The following is a 24327-nucleotide window of genomic DNA, read 5'->3' as shown; positions in this document are numbered from 1 at the left end:
GCAGATAGCAACCACCTACGCAACCTTCATTCCTTCCCAGGAGATGTAATACAATACATTCTGTGAATAGAATGAAAATTGTTCTGAATACTCTTTTCTGAGCATCCTTCCTGTGCCTTGTACACTTTGCAGTTCTGCTGTCTTCCTGCTGGAAAAGGCAATAGCCGCTCTGGTGTTCAGTGAACAAACTGTGCAGAAGGATCCCTGTCTCACTTTCCCAAAGCAACCATCAGCATGGGTTAAACCTTCAGACCCAGGGCAAGGAAGGAAGACAGAGACAACATTCTCTATCTTCATGATGCCTACCTGACTTCTTCATTTCCAGAGCCACTTCAAGGAAGAGGAGAACTGGAACAACTATCAGTCAGAAAGGAAACCAGATTCCTTTCCCTTTTAAAAGAAAAAGCAGAATAACACTGTCTAGCATGGACACGAATTAAAATTGTAGGGTACCAGTCAGCAGGAAATTTTATCAAATGGTGGGATATCATCTGTGCTCCTGTAAGCTTGTAACAAGCTGTGCAGGGTTGTGGCTGTACCACCCACCCAGTCCTGAAAACCCTGCAGGTATCACCTATCCCTAAACAAAGCAATGCAAAGGTTGCACTGATTTTTTGTAGCACTGTTGTCTGGCCTCAGCTGATCAGTTGAATGCAATCCTCTGGGTTTCACTGCCTGCATGTTACCTTCTGGTCTTTTACTGGGAACCATACACCACCTCACTGCTGGGAGCAGCCAGGTTTTGATGGTATTGTTGTGTAATTAATCATCTGATTCGAGCTCTACTTAGGGTTTCATTTCAAAGCTGTTCTGTTTATTAATGTTTAAACCACGAACAGGCTGGAAACATTTTATCTGGCAGTCAGAGGAGTGTGCTGGTTAGTAGGAGCTGGAAATGGAGGTGAGAAACACCCTGCTCACCTCCCAGGAGGAACACTTGATCATTCTGCTGGAAATCTGTAAGTTTATATGAAGTGGAAGAGGCTCTAATGATGAGAGTTAGAAAGGTGTAGACATTATAGTCAAAAAGAAGGTGAAAAAGATATATGCATATATATGTAGCCTTTATTTTAAAATAAATTTGTTTCTTTGAAATATGTCCGGAGGAATTTTGGACACATCAGCATCGTGCACAGTAAAATCTAAATCATCAGGAGGACACTGCGAGGTGCCTGAAAGGCGTCAGGAAAAGCTAAACAGTAGCTGGGCAGCAAAAGAGAATACTCCTGTTTGTAATGAATTAGTGTCCATAAGTAAATAAGAAAATCGGAAACAAAAAACAAATGCCACTTCACTTTTTCGCTCTTTCAACAGTGTACTGTAACTGTAACCAGCATTTCCCATCCATAGCAACTACAGGCTTAACAAGGAGTTACTCTGTCTCCAAGAGATTAAGAATAAAGATAACATACCTAGAAAGAATAAGTTTCTTGTTGACTTTCATCCAGTGCAAATATTTGGTGCCAAGTCAGCTGAAGAAAAGAGCGATTGGGGGGTTGCTCTGATTTCCCAGCACCTCCATTGTCAGTTGAGTGCTTCTCTTAGTGTCACAGAATCACAGAAACACCAAGGTTGGAAAAGACCTACAAGATCATCCAGTCCAACCATCCACCAATCACCAATAGTTCTCACTAAACCACATCCCTCAACACAAAATCTAAATGTTCCTTGAACACCTCCAGGGTCGGTAACCCCACCGCCTCCCTGGGCAGCCCATTCCAGTGCCTGACCACTCTTTCAGAGAAGTAGTATCTCCTAATGTCCAGCCTGAATCTCCCCTGGAGCTGCAAGGAGAAAACCAACTACCACCAAGGCCACCCAGCCCAGCAGCTCTATGCAGCAGCAGACTGGAGATAATGATACATCTCTGAGGTAGTTACTTAACATCCCTCTCACGCTATCTGCACAAGTTCTGATGACACCACGTAGGCTTTGGCATGTCTATCTCCTGTCCTACCTCCTACATCAACCCATCACCCCCTCCAGCAGCTGGTGCTGCCTAGACCTGCTCCCCATGAACCCCAGTTACACTCTCAGTCCTTCCAGCTTATACCCTAAACGTGTTTCCTGGTTAGCTCCTCTTTAGCACAACAAAGCTGATATATGATGACACCATTAACTCAGCTGGAGTCTGTCCTGCAGCCAGGGGTACTCAAACAAGAGCTCTTCTCCTCATTTCCATGCAGCACTGCCCAGTTCACCAGTGTATTTCTGACAGCAGACATAAAGGGACCCAGCTCTGTCTACTTGAGGTCTAACATACCTCAAATGGAATAGCAGACCATGCAGAGACATGAAACAATTAAGTGCTTATTTTATTTCCAATGAGAGCAATATGCCCAAATGCATCTCTCCAGAACTGGAGTTAAAAACAAATACCTTGTTGGTATACATCAAAATTCCAGGCAAGAACTTATGATACGCTACCAGAGATTACATGCACTCAAAAGACAACTGCTGACATAAATCCAGCACAAAACCTGAGTGGCAGCATGGCCTAAGATATCAGCTCTGAGCAAGTCCCTAGCCCTAAGTCTACAGCTCAAGTCTAAAAGTCCTTGTCCAGTGCTGTAGCATTCATTCCATGCGCTCCATGGCCTGAGTTGACAGAATGTCTTAAGAAAAAGGAATAATTTTATGCCCCTCCTTCAGTAGCATTGTTTGCATGTCTGAAATACAGCATCCGGTCACTGATGATTATTCTCTGGGGGAAAAGGGGAAGAAAGCACCAGAACTTCTCAGACCTGAAGCTGCGGGTTGACTTTGGATGCTACAGGCTGACATTTTGATACAAGTTTTCAGACTGAGAATATCCTTTTAAATACTGCTTAGAGGATGGGATATGCTGAAACCAAACCTATTCTGAATGAGCTGAACATACGTAGATTACAGTAGACATCCAAACAGCTTGTGTGCAACTTCCCACTGCCATTAGTGGGACATTAGTTGGGGCATATTATGAGATGTGTAACAGGAAGAGAAGGGCACATTAGTAGTCAGTCACTGCACAGTTAAAAAGCAATAAATGCATACAGCTATTTACAAGGTATTCAGATCACAAAACTGGGAGGTTTGCTCAGCACAGGTGATGCCATTCCCACAACAGTGCTAATGTTACAGCTGGCCAGACCAGTTTCTAAAATGCAAATTCTGAGCATTCTAAAATGCTTTTCACAAAGCTCTGCAAACTTCTTTACAAGTATACAGGCACATTTCACAAAGAGGATGTGAGGAATCTCTCTTGGAAACTGCAAGGGAAAATTTACTTTCAGGCAACTTAAGGTCTCTTCAGGATTATGGAGTTGCACGTATTTGTAAAATAAAACTGGAAGTCTGTCAAAGACATCAGTGTACAAGTCTCATCTAATAAGCCTGGCAGGTGCTGGAGCAAAAATCCTTAAGTTTTGTTTTGAACTCGAGATTCCCCTGTAATAAAACCCGTTCCCTCCTGCTAGGAGCTATGTCATGGCTATCGCAGAGTCTTCAGTGCTGCTCTCCTGCTCCAAGCCCACACGGCGGATGGACTCCCTGTACTTCTGCCGTCCCAGCTCAATGATGGTTTCGACCTCATCAGCAATGTCCTGGCGGCCACTCTCCTTCATGGCTGTGATCAGCTTGCTCACACAGTCAGGATCCTCTGAGTTTTGCTGGGCCCACGAGAAAAGCATGTCCAGGATTTGCTTATCAAGGTCCTCTCTGAAGAAAAGGAAAAGCAGGGATGTAAGCAAGACACTCTCACCTGACTGGCAATCAAAGGAGGCTTTACCTGAGTCCAAGCCAAGGGCTGAAGCTCCACAATAAAGTAATCCAGACACAGAGTTCTTAGTGGACTGTCTTTTCCCCAGCCATCATACAGGAGTTGCAGCTCCTGCACTAAAATCCCTCCAGAATCTTTCTCTTTCTCTAATAGAAACTTCAAATTAAAGCATTCTGATTTGAAATGTGATTCCCCCATATGAATAGTAGGTCACTCATAACGAGCCACACTCTCTCCTACCTTCTTGACTTTTTGGTCAGGATCTTTTGAATATAGTTATTTACAATTAATGCCATGGTTTACGGCTCACTGTCAAAGATGGAGTCCAGTCTGGAAGCCAGATCAGAGAACAAAGCAGGAATGTGATGCATCTGAACTACAAAGCTCATCAGGCTGCTTATTTCTAAATACTGTTTTAAAACATCAAGCTTTTTTTCATAACAACAAAATAAAATAATCAGTTTTCCATGAAAAATGTAGTGATTTGAGAAAAATTATTGGTTAACCCATCTTTTACCCAGTGAAAAACTTTCCATTAATCAAGCATTAATTTATCCTACTGTACTACAGCTACATGTGCTGTTGATTCTTGTGTCCCATCTTACCTGTTATTATACCCTATGCGCTCAATCTGTTGATAAGTCAAGCCCAGGTTCAGGCCAATGGTCTGCCAGTCAGCTCCCACACGCCTGGCGATGCTCAGCAGGTTTGCCTGTGTCAGGTAGCCAGTCTCAGCATTGCCCAGGTTCAAGGGAGGGAAGGAGAAACCATTCAATGAACTGGAGGTCTCACCCCAACGGGGTTTCAATCTCTGTGTCATAAGAGAAGTGAGAAAGAGAATCTGCTGAGAAAATTCTTTTCATAGAAGACAGCAGTCATTCAGCTTCCATACTGAAATTTTCTGTCTTGTATTGGGAGGATGGAAGATTTTAACTTGGGGCTGAAGGGACAGCTGTAAGAAGCAATGAGCACTCACATTGGCAGTGATCAGCAGTCTTCAGTGCCATGGAAAAATATAAAATCATAATGCTCATAGTCACAGCTCATACTGGTATCTTTCCTTCTTGCTTTACAGAGCATTTTTTAAAGAATCATCTCTATTCTTTGAGTAGACTCCCAGTTGACATTGCATACGTCAGAAATGGATCATGCACACAATCCAAAGTGAAGCATTCAGACTACACACATATTTATTGCTTTAAGCTTCTTGGAAAATGGTCAAGTTTCATAAAATAAAGTGTCTTTCCTACTGTAAAACACAGTATGTGCTTTAAAAGCCAGTGGCTCACACCAGAACACTTAGGACCAGTCTCTGTAACTACCTCATCCTAGGCCATTCTTCTCCTTGCCAGCATAAGCTGAGTGACTAAGATTTGTATAAACAAAACAGACACTTCCTCCTCCTCCACATTCTTCATACATTCAAAGGATCCACCCTCCCTGATCATGCATCCTTCCAGTGCCTTGACTGGCGAGATGAGCATCAGTTGAAGACTGCTCCCACTTATTCATATTTCTCTTCTGAGAAGTTGTCATGGAGAGTGGGATATCTCCACCATGACAAAGAAAAAGCACGTGGGAGAATCCTGTGCACATCTGATAGAACTCTGACATAAGAAGATTCAAGGAACTGTGTCTGGCTGTGTTTCAGTGATCTATCACCACAACTCTACCCTTCAATTTATTTACAGAAAACTTCCTTTGCACACAAAAATATCTCAAAAAGAAGAGAAGACACTTTCCTTTCTTTCATTTAGATGGGCAACGATTTATTGCAATCAGTCCTTGCATCTATTGTCATAGTGGAAGACAAAACTGGCTGAGCAGGAAGGCCCTGCTCTCTCCCCATATGGATTAGGAGACAAAGTAACTCACAGGCAGTTTGATCGGTAAAGTAGCGAGCCAGAGGGAGTCTGGTCCTTTCCTCCTCCTCCTGGCATCTTCAGGAATGCTCTCAGAAACTGCCCCTCGATAGAAAGAGACCTTTGCAAACAGAAAGCATGCAGTGAGACTCAGATTCAAGCACAGCAGGCAAATCTGTTTGCACCATAATATTTCTGCCTGAGAAAGAAAGAATGAATTCATAGGTGAGAAATTCATCTATCCTCAGTCCATAAACAGGGCCTCCCAATTAAGTGTGACTGGGAGGGGCACTGAAGTTTCTGCTGTAAAGGTTGGACTCTGCCAACACCCCAAGAGTTAATGGCAGGAATGTAAAGTCAGTGAGCTATCCTGATGAGTGATCCTTCCAGGTATAGTCAGTGAAGTGCAGAGCACAATAAAAGCGATGATGATGATGATGATGATGATGTAGGAAACAAAATGTCAGTGTCAACTGTTGCTCACCTGGCCTTTTACAGCTTGGCCTTTCCTGTCTACAGGGGAAGTCACGTAGATTTCCTTCATGTTCTTCAAGTGGGAGTAAAAAATAAATGAGAGACGTCCATCCACACAGTCAGGACGATCTGTACCAGAGAAGCAGACAACACTCAATTTGTGTTGAAAATTGTGCTGAAAATTTTCAAGCCTAGGCAACAGCCCATCATCCATCAGCAGTTCTTCTGCTACTATCCACTCCTACCGAGATCTGAAAGAATGCCTATCCTCATATCATTTTTGGGTACAAACAGAAAACTGGCTGTGCAGAAAGCAAGTTCTGTGGGTGAAAAAGGAGAACGGCCACAAGGTGGAGACCAAGTTCAAGAATGAAAGGCAAGGCCAGGAAAGGCATGCAGATGGGGTCAAGTCCCTCCTCCAAAGTGTCTCAGCTTGCAACTGTAAGACATCTAGTCACAGTGGGGCATAAAAAAAGTCATTGTGAGTTTTGGCCTTGCTCCTTCATTTTCTTCTCTCCTGATGGAAATGTAGAGGAAGCAAGAGAGAGATATGCATTAGATTTGGTAATAGGAATTCTCTGCTCTGGATCATCTCAGAAATAACTTCTCAGAGTTAAAAAAAAAAAAAAAAAAGAAAGAAAGAAAGAAAGAAAAAAAAAAGAAAAAAAAAGGAAAAAGAAAAAGAAAGACTTCTTTCCATATGTTCACCTAGAAACAAACAATATGAGTTAGATCACCATATGCATCCCAGCACACTGTCTGAGATGCCAGGAAAAGGGCATTACTAGCTGCAGAAAATGGATCAGTCATAAAATTAAAGGGATATCTGCCCTTTGAAGGCTACAGCAGTGTAACAGGGAACATAAGCCTGAGCAAGTACACTAGGCATAGAGCTCCCAGAAGAAACAGGCCTGGAGATAGTAAGTCAGAGAGGCAGGAGCAGAAAGGACTCCAGCACTACCATACCCATATCGATGCTGATGCCTCTCTCAAAAGCTGCGAAGAACTGCTCTCCTTCAAACATTTCCACCATGTCAGATGGCTCAGGTCCTCGGTAGCGGTCCTGCAGCTTCCTCAGCACTGGATCAACCTGGCAAAGATGACAAAACAGCACTCCACCTTTGGTCTGAAGCAAATATCTGTCCCCATACATCGCTACACCTATAATGTTCCCCTTGCTCACCTTCAATTTAGAAAAATAATTTTCCACAGAAAGGATGTAAATAAATGAACAAAGCCCAAAATCCTATATATCAGACACATTTACTACAGAAAAAAAAAAAAAAAAAGTATCATCAGCAACAACTCTATCTTTTTTAACAGGTTGTTAGCCTTCAAAGACCAGGATTTACTTGCTACCATTCTCCTCATAGTATGTCACTAAAAACACTTTCTCTGCAGAAAGCCACATGGTAAAAGAGAACATAGCTGAGGACACCAGAGAATTCATTTATGTAATGCAGCCTGGAATAACACTGCAAGACCTGGGGTCTCAGGGCAGTGCAAGTGTGTCTATTTTTCTTTCTATTTGTTTCAGTAAACCTTCTCTTTTACCCCATGACCATCCCTCGCAAGAAATCAGACCCCCAGCATCCTGATCTCACTGAAAGTGCCATTGCTGCCTTCTCTGTGTAACAGGTTTCTAGCCCAATATCCAAGATATCAGGAACCCTTATGGTTGTTTATGCCCACAGGTCTTCTCAATACAGGAGAACAAATAAATTAAAAGGAAGCAATCAAATCAGAGGATTATACAGAGGCTTGGAATATGCAGGCCAGGCCAGTGCTAGTAATCTGATTAAATAACCCTTGCCTCACTGACCTGCATTGTCTGTCAAGGTATAAGTTCTCCAAACACAGATATGCATTTCCTTTGCTAATATCTGAAGAAATCCTGCTGAGGGACGATAACCTTAAGACAGAGGCAGCAGAAAAGTGAGTGTTGCCCTCTCCTTCAGTACTAAACCAGCCAGATTACCTCAAACAGCCATCCTGCATAGCACGAACTAATCAGATATTGCACAGAAGCACATTAAGGTTCCACTCCTTGAGTTGTAAACAGCAGGGAACACTGGGAAAAGCAACATTTCTAAGCAGTTCAGTAGAAACGAAAGCAGTGCTTCTGCTGCCCACACTACTCTTCTGTGTCAGACAAGTAACATTTCAACTTGAATACTGTAAGTGAAGCTTATGCCAACACACTTTGCCTCATGTTTTCTGAAAGCTAACATCACTCACAAGGCAAGTTACTGTGGCTCAGCTGAGTTTAGCAGTCCAGTTTTCAAGCTTTACAAAGGAGGAAATCACTGCATGGCATCCACCAGTGCAAAGAATGAGTCTTCCTTCTCCTGATTCCCAGTGAATTAGTATCACACTACTAACAGAGTGGAAACAGCATACCTCAGCCTTGAGCCATTTGTGAGCCATTACTGCCCCTGCATCCCGCAAAAGGAGGCCCAGGCAGCTTAGGAGAAATGCAACCCATACCAGACCTTGTGCTTGGGGAGGCACTGTAGCAGGACTTGCTCAGGGTCCTTCTTCCTCTGCAGAGCAATGAAGTTCACCTGGTACATACGTAACCGCTCATAAACTTTCCTGGCAATGCCTCCAATGTAGGTCTTGGTGGTGTACCACAGCCAGTACCTGTCAGATAAAGAATTAAGAATTCCTGCCTAGGAAGAGAAGTTGGTGTCATATTCATGAGATTGCCAACAGTTTAGGTCTTTAGTGATCATTTCTTCACAGGAGAAACATGCTTCAGCAGCTTTCTTATCCTCTGATTTGCATAAGTACTCATACTGAGGGTGAAGGATAAAGTGAAGATTTAAGTGAAGAAAGATTTAAACTGAGGAAGGTTGACGGTGGTGAGAAAGAAATGGAGAACTTGGGAGCTGAGAGGAGTGTGGTCTGGAAACCTGCAGCTGAAGGATTGTAGATTCAGAGTGGGAAGCACTTAATTGAATGCATTTGTTCTAAAGACACTACGCTTGCAAATCTGGACTTCTCTGCATTGCCAGACAAGAAGGACTGAGAGCATTCCAAGTGGAGCAGAAGCTTTTCTCAAGTGAAAATACACAACAGGGAAAGAGATCGGGGTTATGGACAGCAGGTAAAAAATGATGGGTAGAGACAAAATGCTGAGCTGGATCTGACTTGCAAAGGGAAAAATAAATAGGTAGGACTAATGGCATAACTCCTGGTTGGGGTCTGGGAAAAACAAGACAGAGAAACATCCCATAATTTCCTCAGGATTAAACCTGCACTTACCAGGAGAAGTGGGTGACTTCAAATACTGCACAGAGATGAGTGAATTCCAGCATCACCTCATAGGTGATGTCATCCCAAATTTGGCCCTCCACATCCCCACAAAGAAGATGCAGCCTTGACCAATCCAAGTTTAACCCTGAAGACAACAGTGATCAAGAGATGTTGCATACAGCAGAATTTTTTAACATGAGGTGAATATATGAATATGCCTCGCTACCTTTATTCAGAGCTTTTCAAACCCAGCCACTGTTTTGGGTGATTTACTTTTTAAAAGTGCCCAGTTAAGCCTTATGCCTTTCTCTACAGCATCAAGGACTAAAACTTAGTTAAAGAAGAGCAGTAATAAAAGAATAAGACAATCTGAATGCTAGAATATTCTCCAGCAACATAGACTCACTAGAAAATTCTCATCATCAATACTTAGGGCTATTAAGATTTATCTCTTTCTAAGCTTGTGGACTGGAGGCTTTCCAATTCCAGTACATTTCTGACATACAAATACCAGGTAGTCTTATAACAAAGGCCAAGCCAATACCTAAAAATCTTTTACTTCCTCACAAGAAAGCCAAGACATGCCAGGGAAAACTGGAATTAGAAGACGCAGAGTATTCAGCACGTCATCAAAGGAAACCCTGGCAAATCTACTATTGATTTGAGGCTCTTCATATTAGTACTCAGAGTAGGAGATGGCTCCATGAATAACTGTATAATAATTGAAAGATTGCAGTAGCTCAGAACCTGATCCATCAGCAGGAAGTAGAAATAGCAAGTGTATTCCTGGAGGCAGCATCTTTATTATCAACTTGAAGCTATTCCCAGTCACGAATCAAAGCCCTTTTAAAATGCATTTGCTCGTTTTGTAGAAATGTCTCCCCAAACCATCATACCAAACCCAGCAGTCCAAACATCCATGTGGTTCAGCAGGGAAATCTATTTGCCACAGCAGTTCTCCCCGCTTGCATTGCTGGTTCTATGAAGCCCAGCACTGGTCTGCTGGGCCTTAGCTGCCTTCGGCTTTCACCACTCTGTACCAGCAACAACCACACAAATGTACCTTGCTGCTTCTGCAGACAAAGCTAAAAACTTGGTTATTAATAGTCGAACAAAATGTCCAGCTTGCCACCTGCTTTTTTCCACACAGTGTTTCTGTTTTCCAATTTTGAGAATAAACTGACCTGTGACCCCAAGTGGGAGCGGGAGCTGAATTCTCACAGGCCTGAGGAAATCTACCAGGGAATCCTGGGAGAGGCAGAGCAGAGGACTGGCTTTGCATCCTGCATCAGCTGTGAGTTCAGCTATCTCCTCTGCAGAGACTGGCAGAACCTGAGCATAGAATACAACACAGAGAGAGGAACAATCAGACACCCAAATCCCCTCATTTCCCACACAATACCCCCAAGCACTCAGCAAGCAAATACAGCTCTTGGCTCAGGACACAATGGAAATGGAAGCATGAACTTCATCTGAATTTTGCTTTAACATTGGTGTCAACTGGGCAAATTGGGACAGGCTAATGTATTACAATAGCATTTAGCAGCACACACCAACTTTACAGAACAACTAATTTTAGTGGGTTTGCCCTAGAATTAGATCTGCATAAATAATCCCTGCAAACCTCACTTGCTGAGCTGTTCTGCCAGGCTTAATGTATTTTGTAATGGAACAATAAGCAAATGATACTTCTCTTCATGAAAACTTCGTGCTGATCTGCAGGGGGAAGCACCACAAGGAAACCCACTTTCCCACAGGGGGAAGCTTGAAGAACAGCACATTTTGCAGGCAGGAAAACTAAGGCAGAAAGTGCTAGGAGATGGGTCAGCCCATGAGGCATCCATGTCAGACACTACTTACTACTTACTTGGTGCAGCTCCACCAAGGGCTGAGCAGGGCTCCTTTTTTAGGCATACATACCTGCAGTTTGACACTGCGAGTCTCTTCAGTGACTCCAGGAGGGAAGGTCACTTTGATGTTTGGATCCACACTGGAAAAGAGCAATGTCCCCTCTGTTGACACTTTGCATTCATTTTGCACAAGTCGAGACACAACAAGGAACCAGGAGAAGTGAAGAACACTACAATGAGCCACGTCCGTCTGTAACAGAGGACAGGGAAGAAGAGAAAATATATGGGCATACCACACAGCACTATAATGGCAGGAAAAATAGAGGCAGTAACACCAAAACAGATAAGAGCACCAGGATGGAAAGAGCAGCAAGTCATCACCTCCAGCAAACACACCTCCATGAGAAAAGAATCTTGCAGCTGAAATCCACGCCATTTCATAGCAGCCAGTCAAAACATAGTTCATGGGAAATTTCAAGCAGACTCCCCCATGGTTGGGCAAAAACAAAGAGAGTGATGGGAAAGATGTGTGTCACCAGTCATTCCAGCCTGCTTACCTTTGACTTTCTCTTCTCCACTCGTGTTCTCAGGTCACTCCAGCTCTGCCCACTAAAGGTCCGAACAACCACTTCACGCTTGTGAAGAGTTTCTGGAGAGGCATATGGCATCCAGATCTCTACCTCCTGGCACAAAAGCAGTCCCGTAAGACACTAACATAAAGCCTCAAATCAAGCCTAGCTCTGCTCAGTGGCATCTTGGGCAAATAAGGAGAGGAAAAGCACGCCCCATAGGCAGGGAGTAGGGCAGGAGATGGGAATCTGCTCTGTCTTGCAGCCTCAGGAGAGGTGACAGGAGACATCTGATGTGCTGTGTATTGTAATTGCAGGAAAAGCAGCCTGTGGGCAGAAATGGCAAAGTAACCTTTCCAGTGAGTTGTTGTCACCCATGACAGAGCTGATGATGTAAGTATTCACCAGCATGAATGAAAATGACACTATCAGACTTGTGGGGAACAACGTGAACCATTTTCCCTGCAGATTAAGGGCAAATGCTAAAAAGTCATGGAGAAAGAGGGTTGTGAGCAAGGAAGGTTATAGCTCAGCTCAAGCAGAAGTACTTGCGAAGGAAAAGGAGCCAGAACAGCACAGCACCAATGAAGTGCTGTTTCTTTGCAGTGCAGCTTCTCTGACAGTAAATCCTGCTGCTACTTACACATAGCAGTGAGTGAGAAAATAGCAACTTACAAATAGCAGTGAGGGAGCTGGCTCTAAAATCCCAAAAGACTCTCCCAAAAGACTCTGCTGAGCTACTGCATAGGCAGATCATTCAGCAGCAGCCTGTGTCTGCCCTCACCTTCTGGAATTTGACCCCATGAGGCTGCAACTCCAGGACTTTGCTCAGCAGGACATCGTGATGTCTCAGCTTCACCCACTGAGGGTCTGGTGCCAAGGTTCGGAAGTAGATCTGCAGAGGGTCAGAGGCAGCCTCTGGTGGAAAGTAGAAACGAATGCCACAGGCCAGGACCACTTCACAACCTTCAGAGGTCACTGTGAAACTTCCAGAAGAAACACATGAATGTGTGACACTGCAATGACCCCAACCCTTCAAAAAGTCAGCAGAGAAATCTCCCACCTTGTGTATGACTGTCCTAGTGAGGACAGACATACAAAGCTGCCTGTGCACATACAGAATGTCTACCATGTATAATCTTGTCTGGGGTCTTGTTACACTACTGTAATATAAGTTCTTAGTAAAGAAGCATACCTATCCTCTTCTGATGGAAAGAACAGTCTTCGTAGCTCTGTGGCACTGGATTCATCTGCAGCAACCAGGTTTCAGTAGGAAGAGGAGGCAGAGGTTACTTAGATGAAGTTAGACAAGAAAGGTTGAATTTACCTTCCAGTTTTGGCTTAATCCCAGTCTGACAGAAGTTGCTAAAGGAACCCTGCCCGCACAGTAGTGGGCTTCAGATCAAGCAGCAGCAGCAGGAGGACAGGAAGAAGCCAAGGGGTCCCAGGGCACACTGGAAATGCTGATTCTCTCCCCCAGTAAAACTTAGGAGTTAGAAAATCTACCAGAGCCACAGCTCTCAGGGCCATGACTGATTACTTATGGCTGCCTATTGTGAATGTAGGCACTACTGTGAAACTCTGCTCAGATTTCTGCTCATTCACCATCTTTGTCTCAGAGAAAGGGCTGCTGTCCTGCAGCCCGGGAAGAAGGGCAAAGCAGGTGACAACTGCACAGTTGAATCATCTCTGATTGCTCCTGTGCTTCTAACATGAACCACCATGGCCTGAAGGTCATGCACCAAGACCAAGAACCAGTATTCTCCCTTACTGTATCCTTCTGATCTGTTTCATATGAATCCAATTTTCACTTTCACAGTCTGAAAAATCTTTCAAAGAGCAGGACTAGCAAGCCAGTTTCTGGGACCTCTGAGACCTTCAGAACAGGCTCAGGCTCATAAAAACAAATTGCCCGAATCATTACAACCTAATAATAACAGCACACAAGTAAACACTAATCCGATTGCCCCCCCTGCTTCTCTTCTTTAATTCAAACCCATTGATGCCATGCTGGGCTGAGCAAGAGAACAGCTGGGCAAAACCCACAAAAGCAGAAGCCTTGCAATTACCAGCCTGCAGGGACAGCTCAGTTTCTCCTAAGGGGTTGCCTCGGAGGTGCACAAATGGTGCAGTCTGTATCTCAGGGGGGACAGCACGGAGGCAGTTGTTCTGCAGATCAAGCCTGGACAAATTGGGCAGGCTGGCAAGCGATGCAGGGACTGTCACCAGAAGATTGCTGTGAAGATGCAGCCGCCGTAGAGACTTCAGATTGGCTGCAGGTTAGAACAGGCAATGACTCCCCGTACACGCTGTTAATTGCATTGCACATCAGCTCTCTCCACACGCTCACACACTCCTGCCTTTCGGCACTGGATATCCATTCCTCTCACACATGTGCAATAAGGGAAAGGCACAATAGTTCTACGTATCTTTAGTTCCCAAAATAAACGAGGCTGCTGAACTAGCAGAAAGGCAATGCAGCCACCTTTATTCTGTGCTTTACAGCATCAGTGGCACCTCCTGGGCAAAAAGAGAGGAGTTGAGAGCCAGTAAAGCTAGAGAAAGCTGGGCACTGGAATTCAGAGCCTGGCTCAGTGGATTTCTCCGTAACACAGAGCCTGATTTCAAGCTGTTTTACTTCCTCTTAAGCCCCAGCTTTTCTGCTTCTAGTTCTGGATGCTCCCAAAAAAACAGCCAGGCAAGACTCAACTAATTTAGGTTGCATGAAAATCCTAGGAGCCTTTCTGATTCACAGAAACAGAAAGCATGGACCATAGATACCCTGCTAATGCCCACAGGGACTGACTCAACCAAGCATGTTTTTTTCCGGGTATCCCTCCCATTTTGGCTCTAATGTAGCAGACACTTTGTCCTAGCAATTCTGGGAACAGAGGCAAAGGGCTCAGGGATCCTAGCCTGTATCAAAAACGCAGCAGACTCTCTTTCTTATCACCTAAGAAAACAGGTACCTAAACAATCTGGGATACTCGATAGCCGATTTCCAGAGAGATCCAGTTCTGTGCAGCTCTGCAGATTTCCAGCCTCTTCAGGGAGATGTTCCAACACATTTTCTGAGAGATCCAGTTCCTCCAGTGCTGCCAGCTCCCCAATGCTCTGAGGTAAGTCCTTCAGCTGATTTTTCATAGCAGAGAAGAAAGTCAGCTTGCTCAGTGAGCCGAAGTTCTCAGGAAGTGCCACCAAGTTGTTGTGGCTCACCAAGAGCGTGCGGAGGCTGGTGAGGCAAGGGATGCAGCTGGGCAAGGTGGAGAGACTATTGAAGCTGAGATCCAAGTGAGTGAGACATCTCAGGGTCCCAATATCTGGTGGCAAGCTTGTCAGGGAGCCGGGCTGACATGAACCAAATTCATCTCTGACATGGCCACCTAGGTGCAAAGGGAAGTGGGGGGAGGAGTCAATATAGTACAAGGATACCTCATCAGCCTCATGTAACACTCCTTTCTGAAAGCTATAACACGGAGACTCAGATGACGGTGAGTTTCTGATCACAATGTGCAGCGCTAATTACCAAGTTTTGTAGGTTTTCTGCACCTTGCGTCTGTTTCCTGATCGGTGAAAGGGGTATAGTCATGAAGATCTGCTGGGAAACCAACAGATGTTACAGTGAACCCATAGAACCCTGGTTAACACATGTGGAGCAAAGATCAGAAAGAACCAGGCCACTCCACACACATACCATCACTCAGTGTAGTGGCACACACTATTGCAAGCCCCTGAACATTCTACCCCTAGTCCCAACACCAGTGGGCAACACACAATGCTTTATGGACAAGGGAGACCTTCCTCACACACATTCCAGACTCTGCCCACATTGTTGGGGAGTGAACAGCCCCAAGCCCCAATGAATGAGACCTGCCCTTATAAGACAGATGAGAAAAGCAGTGAAAATAAGGGGGGGGGGGGAAAGAGAAGGAGGGGAAGGGGGGGACGAACAAACAAACAAAAAAACCACAACAAGTCATTCAGTATTGTGTAGGCCAGATGAAAGCACAGAGAAGGGTACAAGTCCTGCCCCAATTTGGAACACTCAAACTGGTGAATGGCTGCACCTTGGAAAGAGGAGTCAAACACACAAAAGTAAGCTTCCAAAATTCTCCATCTCTTCTTTGCCTCCTATTCTCCTTCGACTGCTCTACTTGTGAGGGCATACAGGAGAGGGCAACTTATGCTACATAATGGCAAAGAATGTAAACAATCTAAGAGAAACATTGTACCTGGGATGTAACAAAACCCAGTCCAACTATTTCATTGCACTTCAGGATGTTTAGAGTATGTGTACAAAACAAGTATCATAAAAGGCACTGCCATTAACCTCACCTTACTGCAGGAGAAAAGACAAATGAAATGATCTGTATGAGATTTTATAAGCAATCTATGCTAGGTGTAGAAATGAAGCTCAGTTGTGAGAGCTTTCAGCTGGAACCCTGAATTCTTTTATCTCTTGTGATTTTAAAATTTCACCTCCCGAAGATCAAATGACTCAATCTAATACAAAAATTAAATCGTTCATATTAAGACCTTCCTACAATTAAGAGATAAGGAAATCAAGAAATGTTATAATTCAGATGTGTGTCATTACAGAATGTTGAATGCCACACACTCTGAGTCATACTTTTATAAAATACTGAACAGCCTCCTTTGGTGTGTGCTAAACCTATGCTCATTGACACAATGCAAGGATGATGTTAGGACTGATTCAGAACAAACCCCAGCAAGGGCAGCTCATTATACTAACAAAAATGAAAAAGGAGCTGAACAGTTAAAACCATTTTTCAATTTCCCTCTTTTTACACAGCTGTGAAAAAATTGCTCTTCTTCTAGAGGATGGATAAAGAAAGTGTTGCAGCGTCAACCTAACCAGGCTCCAAAAACTGGTCCCTATGCAGCTGTGAAGGATATAAATGTCCAGAAGCTAATTCTTGTTGAAATCTGCGTGCAGCTCTGAGCAAGACTAACAGCCGATGCCCTGGCACAGGGCACTGGAGCAAAAAAGCCCTAAGGCAGCTCGCTCTGCAGATGTGGAAAGATGGAAAAACGCCAACATGAAGCTAGGTGATGGGTCCGGGAACTCACCTTTGAGCACCAGGGACTTCAGGCGCTTCAGATACGGAAGGATGATCAGCGCAGTGTCAAGCAAGTGATCGTTACTGCTGAGCCGGAGGAGCTCCACCTGCACCACCTCTGCCGGTTGCCTCTCGAACAGCCGGAGCAGCCGACAGCAGCCATCGGGATAAACATCCAGAGTGAGCCTGTTGTCTGCCAAGCAGGAGTCAGTGAGCGAAGGAGCCCCCGGAGCCCCCTCCTCATGCTCTTCCACAAGCTTCAGCAGCTCTGCCATATTCTGCATCTTGTCCAGGGGGCCAGACACGCTCTGACTTGCCAGGTGGGCAAGTAACGGCAGGCTGCCGTGATGGGGAAGAGGAGAAAGGATGGCTCTGAAAGAGAACAGATATGCACGCTGAAGGCCTCCTGCCCCAGCCTAGGGTGGCTGGAAACTGTTTAGAGCCACAGTAAGAAGGCAGGAGGTGAGTTGACAAAAAGCTTTGTGGGCAGAGGGGACAGAAATGCAGACATCTTTAGAATCACAGAATGGCCAGGTTGGAAGGGACCTCAAGGATCATGAACCTCCAACCCCCCTGCCATAGACAGGGCCACCAACCTCCCAATTCAATACTGGACCAGGCTGCCCAGGGCCCCATCCAATCTGGCCTTGAACACCTCCAGAGATGAGCATCCACAGCCTCTCCGGGCAGCCTGTTCCAGCACCTCACCACTATCATTGTAAAAGAAGCTTCTCCTTCCTAGAGAGATCTCATCTAAGTTTTCCCAGCTGATATCTGCAAATTCAGGGAACGGAGTAAGTATCTGTTCTTCCAATTATCCATCATAATAAATATCGATAGGAACTTTAAAAGGTACAAATGCAAGTGCCTATGCTTTGTGCAGAATACAAAGTGCCTCGGTGAGAAGGTTAGTATGCAAACAGGGAAAGCGGGCAGGAAATGCAGAGACAGGAGCGGCAGCTCTCCCAGGCCAGCACGCTGCCACCAACCCTCATCCAACCCAGTTGTGAAATTGGGCAACAGTGGCTGGAAAACGGAGATGGAAACAGGCAAAGGGCAGCGGAGCAAATGCAGCAGGGCTGGAGAGAGAATATATAAGGCGGAGCTACTGCACAGGGCACGGGGCTGCCGTTCTCACCAGCAAACAGGGCACTGAGCCACGGCGGGTAGCACCCCCAAAAAGAGCCATCGCACGCAGCTCCCGGAAGGAGCAGAAACTCTCCGAGAGTCACGCGTGGCAGACGCTTTGTGAAGCTGTGGAAAGCTCCGAGCAGCCCCCGAGCCCCGCTCCCGGCCGCACCGCCCCGCGCCCCGCAGAGCGCGCCCGCCTGGCCCCGCACACGCACACACCCTGCGTTCCCGCGCCCGGCCGCGCCGCTGCGGCTCGGCCCCGCCGCTTCCTGCCAAGTCGGTCCGGGGGCGGTGCCGAAGCGGCGGGTGCGGGGAAGCGAGGCGTGCTGCCCTGTGCAGCGGGACCGGGCCCGCGGGGAGCGGGGGCAGCGCGCCCTGCGGTGTTCGCTGCGCTCCCCGAGTTGCTGGCGGAGCGGTGCTACGGGGCGCCCGGTCCGCAGCTGCAAAGCCTGGCGTTGCTCTGCCGGCGGGGGGGAAACTGCCGTGCCCTTGAGGAGGGGCTCTTCCCTCAGAGCAAGCCTTGCTCGGGGGCAACAAACAGCGCGCTCTGGGATAGAAGGATAGAACCCTTAGAGAGGAGCTTTGCGGGTACACAAAGGGGAAACCACTCCCTCCACCTCTGCGCCCCAACCGCGCATGCGCGGCCATTTCCGGTACTGAGCGGCGGTTGCGAGCATCCCGCAGCTCCCCATTGGTTGGCCCGCTCTCCTGGCCCCGTCCAATGGCAGCCCGTGTTGTTGAGAGGTGACGGGAAGAAGGCGTTGCCGAGGCTCCGCCCTTTCCTTTTCGCCGCCGGGCTGCCGCAGCGACCGCACGTCCCGGGCCTGTCTCACGCCGCCGTCTCTCCAAGTGAGCGCGGGGCGGCTTCGTGCCCCGTACCGCCGCCCCTTCTGCGGGAATGAGCGCTCCCTGCCCGCCCGCCCGCGGCTTAAAGCGGGATTTGGGCGGGACCGCTGGGGACAGGGAGGGGGGTAATGGCGGCCATGTGCTCCGCCGACATGGGCCTCTGAGGAGGGACGGGACGGGACGGGACGGGACGGCAGCGCCGAGGCGGGGCGGGCTGCGGGGCGAGGGGCGATTTCCACACAGGGAGGCGTCGGGCCGCGCCGGCTGCGGGCTGTCGGGACAGCGAGCCCTGGTGGGACCGGCGGGGTTCGCGGCCTCCGTGCTGGGCCTGCAATGGCGGGAGGCGGGAACGCGGCCTCTCCCGCCACAGGTTTTATTTAATAAGTAGAGCAGAGGGAAAAAAAACCAAACCAGTTATCAGGCTGGATCGGTGGCATTAAAGATTTCGGTTTTGTCTTCCAGGATGCGTTACGTTGCAGCATACCTTCTTGCAGTCCTTGGTGGCAATGAGTCCCCCACGTCAAAGGACTTGAAAAAGATCCTTGACAGCGTTGGCATCGAGACAGACGATGAGCGTCTGAACAAGGTGGTGCTGCACTCTGCTTCCAGGGTTTACATCCCTGTTGGTGTTGAACGTTGGAACTCTTCTCTTGTCTTCAGTGTTTATTTCCCTTTCTGTTGGTGTGGTATTACTTCTCACTGATAACATGATTTCATTACATTACACGATTTACGTGTATGTGTATACATCATTACATACATACATGTAATCACAACCACGTGATTCCATACACGATTTCCAAAATGCTGCTGAGCCCATCAGAACTGTTTTGTACAGCATCTTTGTAAAAGTCTGGCTTTACCTCTTTCAGTCGCTGCTGTCTTCTGACTTAAATCCAAAGAATTCAAAATATAGTGGGATAGTTATAGATAATATTTACAGAAAGTGAATTCTGTTCAAATGTAATGTGTGGTTTGCACTTGAATGCTTAACTTTGGCTTTTGGTAGTTCTAGTTAACAACACATTTCTGAAGATCTGATATTCAGCATTATATTATCTTAGTGTACTGTAAAGAAGCGTTTGTACCTTCAGCAAGAAACATAGGTAAACTATAATGTGAACAGTTTAGGCATTCACAAATAGGATGTAGGACAATTTTAAAAATAATTGCTGAAATGGTTGTATTGAGAAGCAGGCTTTTTAAGAGAGAGTATCCTAATTGAATGTTTCTTGTGAGGCAGCAGACATTCAGCCCTTTTGGGCTGAAGGATAAATGGCCATGGGATGGGAGGGGAAGTCTTGCCATCTGCCCCGTACATGTATGCAGAGTGCTTCTGGAAAGGAGGAAAAAGCTCTAGATTGTTTTGCCGTCAGCTCAGTTCAATAACGTATGGACCTAGCTGAGAGCATCCCTGTATGGTTTGGGATCTTGACTTGAACTTATGGTGCTCCTTTTTAAACACAAGGTCCTTCTGCCTTGGCTTGCTTACATTTCTTTAATACCTTCATATTTTACTTGTTTTCTCTGATCCTCCAGTATCCTGAAAGCATATCTGGAATTGATGCTACTCAAAATTAATTCATCCATTTCTATTTGCACTAGCTGCATGTTTGGCCAACATAAATCTAGTGGGCTCCCAAAAGCATCTTCTAGTTTTAGCAGGCACACAAGAATGTAATTTGACAGTGCACGATGCATATGGAGGTGCGTGCTGGAAATATACCAAAAGTTCTTTGGTGACTGCAGTGTTCACCCTCTTAGCAGGAAGATCTGTGAGGTACTTTATTGTTTTTATAAAATGCTTGCTTGATCATTTTTTGTTTCTGTGTGTTGCTTTCCTCACTCCTGCTGATATAACAATGGTAGTAAAACTAAAGTTAGGACTCTTTGCGCCAGTGCAGGGGTGTAACCAGCTTGGCTGTAACATTTGGTAATGTTAGGAACAGGGCCCTGTTTGGTTGTTGGTCTGATGCCCAGCACTTAGAGCCTCCCAGTGGATATTGAGCAACATATGCAAACAGTCCCGCAGCAACTAACAGACCATTAGTGGGGTTTCCCAGTTGGCTCGGTGACATCTGTGTATCTTGCCTTTTGTAAAGTTCATGGATTCATTATGAATTTATTGTAATAGATTTCACGAAGAAGCTTTTGCAGAGAAGAAAAAAAATCTAGATGCAGTTCTTACTGCAATGTCTTGTTCCTTCCACTGAGAAATAAGAAATGCTGAAGCTGTGCAAGCAGCAGGATGGAAGCATTGCACATAGTAATCAGTACTTGTTTAAATGTAGCTTATACTCATGTTGTTTTGAAGCTATTAACGTTGTAAATGTAATTTGCACAGGTTATTAGTGAGCTGAATGGAAAAAACATCGAGGACGTCATTGCTCAGGGTAAGTACAGTCTTGAGTGTCACAGATAATTGCCTCCGCTATTTGAGTAACTTAGACTTGAGAGCGCAGAATTGCTGCCAACTTCCTGATTATTCACCATTTTCCTCTTGTAGTTGAGGACTTTCATGCTATGTTTCTGCTGAAATGCTTGAAATTCAGCAGGTCCATTCTAATTCCTAGCAGGTTGGTGCCAGTACCTGCAGGGTTTCGCTTGTGGACCACATTATACTGGAAGACTTAAATGTGTGTGAGCTTACTGGTAGTTTGCTCATGACATAGTTTTCTGGACATATATAATGAAGAAAGGATTAACTGTTCTTTTTTTTTTTTTTTTTTTTTTTTTGCTTTTACTCATTTGTACATACGTCTTATTTAAGATATTCACTTATTTACTGTTAAGTGTTATTAAGTGTCAATCCATTTAAAGGCAGTTACACCCCCAGTGATAAATACAAGCCTCTCCAATACATGTCTCTTCTGGGGCTCCCTACTTCTGATAATTCCTTTTCTCAAGGACAGAATTCTTAAGTGCTGAAGGATGTTTGAAAGCTTGTGCTCTTACCTGCTGGCTCCTACTGAATCTGGGACTTACAATATTACTTGACTGGGTCATAGGGCTGAAACAATGCAGAGTTGAAGTAGAGCAAAGATCTAGACAAAATTATTTTCTATTTTTGAAAATACTTAGGCAAAAGGGAACTTTTAAGAATATGTTTGCTTAAATATTGCCAGGACTTTGCCTGGTATTGCTGTTCTGAGTGGTAACTGGATATTCTCTTGGTGTGGTCTGAAGGCCTAAGAGAGCCATTATGCATGTGCTTACAACGCATTGTTTTGTTTATGTAATACTTTTTCTTAAAACAAATTGTTTCTTAGAACATATTGACATGCATATGGAACATGTTTGTTTACTTGGCCAGTTCATTAGAGCTTGAAGTAACAAGGAATTATTTGGAAACAGATTCCTAGAAACTGGAATATAAGCAAGCATACAGTGTACATGACCTCTGGATGCCAAGAGAGCCTTGGTATGTGAAAGGTAGATGCCAGAGAGCTAACTTTTCCAAAGACGAGCATAAATCAGAAATGAGTTTGCTAATCTCCAGGGAGGTGCAATAGGTTTCATAAAGTGTTTGAAATTTTGGTTAAGATACTGTTCTCTTTGCCATAAATATCTTTTTTTCATTTCTTCTCCCACAACCCCAGTCATCCACTCACAGTTTTCTGTACCCTTCAAAAAAAAAAAAAAAAAAAAAAAGGCAAAACAACCCATATTTTTGTAGGTATCTTGAGATTATCTATTTTTGGGCTATTCTACTTTATTAAGAAAACATAATATGTCTGTGCATGTCAAACTGGATCTGTTTTCCACTGTTCTTATGATAGTTTTTGAAAAAAAATGGGAGGCTTTGTATGCAGAAGAAATATTAGTATGCATCAGTATTTTCAGGATAAGTTTTCAACGTGAGGTTTAAAGTTTTTTTGGGTGGATTTTTTGGGGATTTTCATACTTAAAGGTGCAGCTTCTTGTTCCTTGCAGTGATAGTGATGGAATGACAGTTCAATTCATGTGACATGGAGTCTGGTTTTTCTTGATCTCTGTTCTTGCCTGACTGTGCTGGCCACAAGCAGTTCAATAGGTTCTCTTCTTTCCCATTCAGGTAACGGAAAGCTTGCCAGCATGCCAGCTGGAGGAGCTGTGGCAGTCTCTGCTGGAGGGGTCTCTGCAGCTCCTGCTGCAGGTGCTGCTGCCCCTGCTGCTGGTGAGTATGACTAGAGAGGTGTTGTTACAGGGCAGTTCCATTTTTTCTGTTAAAATCTTAATGCTTATGTCCCGGTTTCAACATCTTCCCACTTTAACAGATCACTACATGATTGAAAAATGAACTAAACTGTTACTTTTGCTATGGACAGTGAGAAATGTTTGCTCTTTTTTGTCCACTTTGAAGTTTGTTTTGGCTTAGAACTGAAAATCAGGTTTCACTGCTTAGCGGACATCCCTTCAGTAGTAGTGTCTGTGTCCCATCAGTGTTTATATTTGACAACTGAAAGGGAACAAAAGGTCCTATTGAAGATCAACCATGGAGGTCGAAACGCTATTGATGTGGAAGCTGAGAACACTGAAATATTTTTCTTGAAAACCTGTGTGCAAAAAGATAAATACTAACCATTGGCTTGTCTGTTTTCTTCAGCTGAGGAGAAGAAAGAAGAGAAGAAGGAAGAATCTGAAGAATCTGATGATGACATGGGATTTGGCCTATTTGATTAATTATTTGTTATACAGAAATTATTAAAATTGTTTGTTTAATTTTTTTTTGAGTTTGTTATTATAACGACGTAACTGCTGTTGAATTCTGACACTTCTTTAGCTCTGACAAAGCTTTAATTCAGTGCTGTGAAATAGAGAGGTGCTGATAGAGAGGAGCCATGGGACTTTACTTTTGAGCTTGTCAGGAGATGGCTAAGCATTTATAAAGCTGGATGCTTATTTTTGAGACTCCTATTTATTAAATACTGTGTATACATATCTTGATATTAACTACTTATTTTCCTATCTCAATTACTCTGGAAAGAGTTCTGTTCACCAATAAGGAAGTTCATTTGGGGCATCTGTTTGTTATATAACATAGGAAACCATTTGAATTGAGAGCTAGTCTGAATTAATCTAGAAGCATTACCAATTTAGAGCTAGTTATAATAATTAGTTTTCTGTAAACATCTACAATCAGTGGTTTCATGACTGCTTCACACTTCCAGGATCTAGGGGACAGCACCAATCAAATGCTTGACTATATTTGGATTTTGTGTAGCATCCATAGGATTAACAGAGAACCTTTAACAACCAAAGAAAAAGCATGTTTCCTGTTCTTAGTGGAACCCTGAGATCAATGTGAAGATGTTCTTTTTTGTACTCTTAATCTGTTCTAGCAGTAGCTGAAATACCAGGATTTTAATTTCTTTGATTAGAACAACAACAAAAAGCTTTCTGAGGAAAATAATACTTTTGGAAAACTGAATGTAATCTCTGGTGTGCCTAAAGAATGCATCAACTTGGAAGGAAAGCAAGTATTGCTTTTATGAAATTGCTCTTATGAACTATTGTATG

The 24327-nt window shown here is 44.7% G+C and overlaps 2 protein-coding genes and 1 non-coding gene across 4 annotated transcripts; 2 read left to right on the top strand and 1 right to left on the bottom strand.

The window, feature by feature from the left end:
* Positions 1-1067: 1067 nt before the first annotated feature.
* PIDD1 (p53-induced death domain protein 1) lies at positions 1068-18551 on the bottom strand. 2 transcript variants are annotated; one of them, XM_090140652.1, is made up of 16 exons: positions 18202-18551; positions 16862-17223; positions 14740-15153; positions 13840-14043; positions 12966-13020; positions 12555-12756; positions 11759-11884; positions 11272-11451; positions 10536-10683; positions 9361-9496; positions 8586-8736; positions 7060-7183; positions 6104-6222; positions 5633-5740; positions 4363-4568; positions 1068-3696 (listed from the first exon to the last, which is right to left on the bottom strand). In XM_090140652.1, the coding sequence occupies exons 2-16, from the start codon at positions 17133-17135 to the stop codon at positions 3459-3461; spliced, it is 2685 nt and encodes an 894-aa protein (XP_089996778.1). In that variant the 5' UTR covers positions 17136-17223; positions 18202-18551; the 3' UTR covers positions 1068-3458. The 2 variants fall into 2 exon arrangements, with proteins under 2 accessions (XP_089996778.1, XP_031464826.2); XM_031608966.2 differs by lacking the exon at positions 18202-18551 and adding an exon at positions 17990-18178.
* A 126-nt stretch (positions 18552-18677) lies between these two features.
* Positions 18678-23529, top strand: RPLP2 (ribosomal protein lateral stalk subunit P2). The gene is made up of 5 exons (XM_031608985.2): positions 18678-18831; positions 19291-19414; positions 21173-21221; positions 22883-22984; positions 23414-23529. Exons 2-5 carry the CDS (start codon positions 19292-19294, stop codon positions 23488-23490), a joined length of 351 nt encoding a protein of 116 aa, XP_031464845.1. The 5' UTR covers positions 18678-18831; position 19291; the 3' UTR covers positions 23491-23529.
* On the top strand, positions 21382-21514 carry LOC116239030 (small nucleolar RNA SNORA52). Its single transcript, XR_004169046.2, has one exon. It is a non-coding gene; the product is annotated as a small nucleolar RNA SNORA52 (small nucleolar RNA).
* Positions 23530-24327: the final 798 nt, after the last annotated feature.

The sequence above is a fragment of the Phasianus colchicus genome, chromosome 5 (assembly GCF_987193195.1).
Source record: "Phasianus colchicus chromosome 5, bPhaCol1.hap1.1, whole genome shotgun sequence".
Classification (NCBI taxonomy): Eukaryota; Metazoa; Chordata; class Aves; order Galliformes; family Phasianidae; genus Phasianus; species Phasianus colchicus.
Note: the sequence above shows the minus strand (reverse complement) of the source record. Positions and strands in the feature narration are given on the sequence as shown.

Bases quoted from the DNA above. Each gene is read 5' to 3' on its own strand.
- PIDD1 (XM_090140652.1), bottom strand. From the start codon at position 17,135: ATGCAGAATATGGCAGAGCTGCTGAAGCTTGTGGAAGAGCATGAGGAG. The intron at 15,154-16,861 runs GTGAGTTCCCGG...CTTTGCACCTAG, and splicing joins GAAGTCCCTGGTGCTCAAAG to GTGGCCATGTCAGAGATGAA. The intron at 12,757-12,965 runs GTATGCTTCTTT...TTCTTCTGGAAG, and splicing joins TTTCCATCAGAAGAGGATAG to TTTCACAGTGACCTCTGAAG.
- RPLP2 (XM_031608985.2), top strand. From the start codon at position 19,292: ATGCGTTACGTTGCAGCATACCTTCTTGCAGTCCTTGGTGGCAATGAG. The intron at 21,222-22,882 runs GTAAGTACAGTC...TTTCCCATTCAG, and splicing joins CGAGGACGTCATTGCTCAGG to GTAACGGAAAGCTTGCCAGC. The intron at 22,985-23,413 runs GTGAGTATGACT...TGTTTTCTTCAG, and splicing joins TGCTGCTGCCCCTGCTGCTG to CTGAGGAGAAGAAAGAAGAG.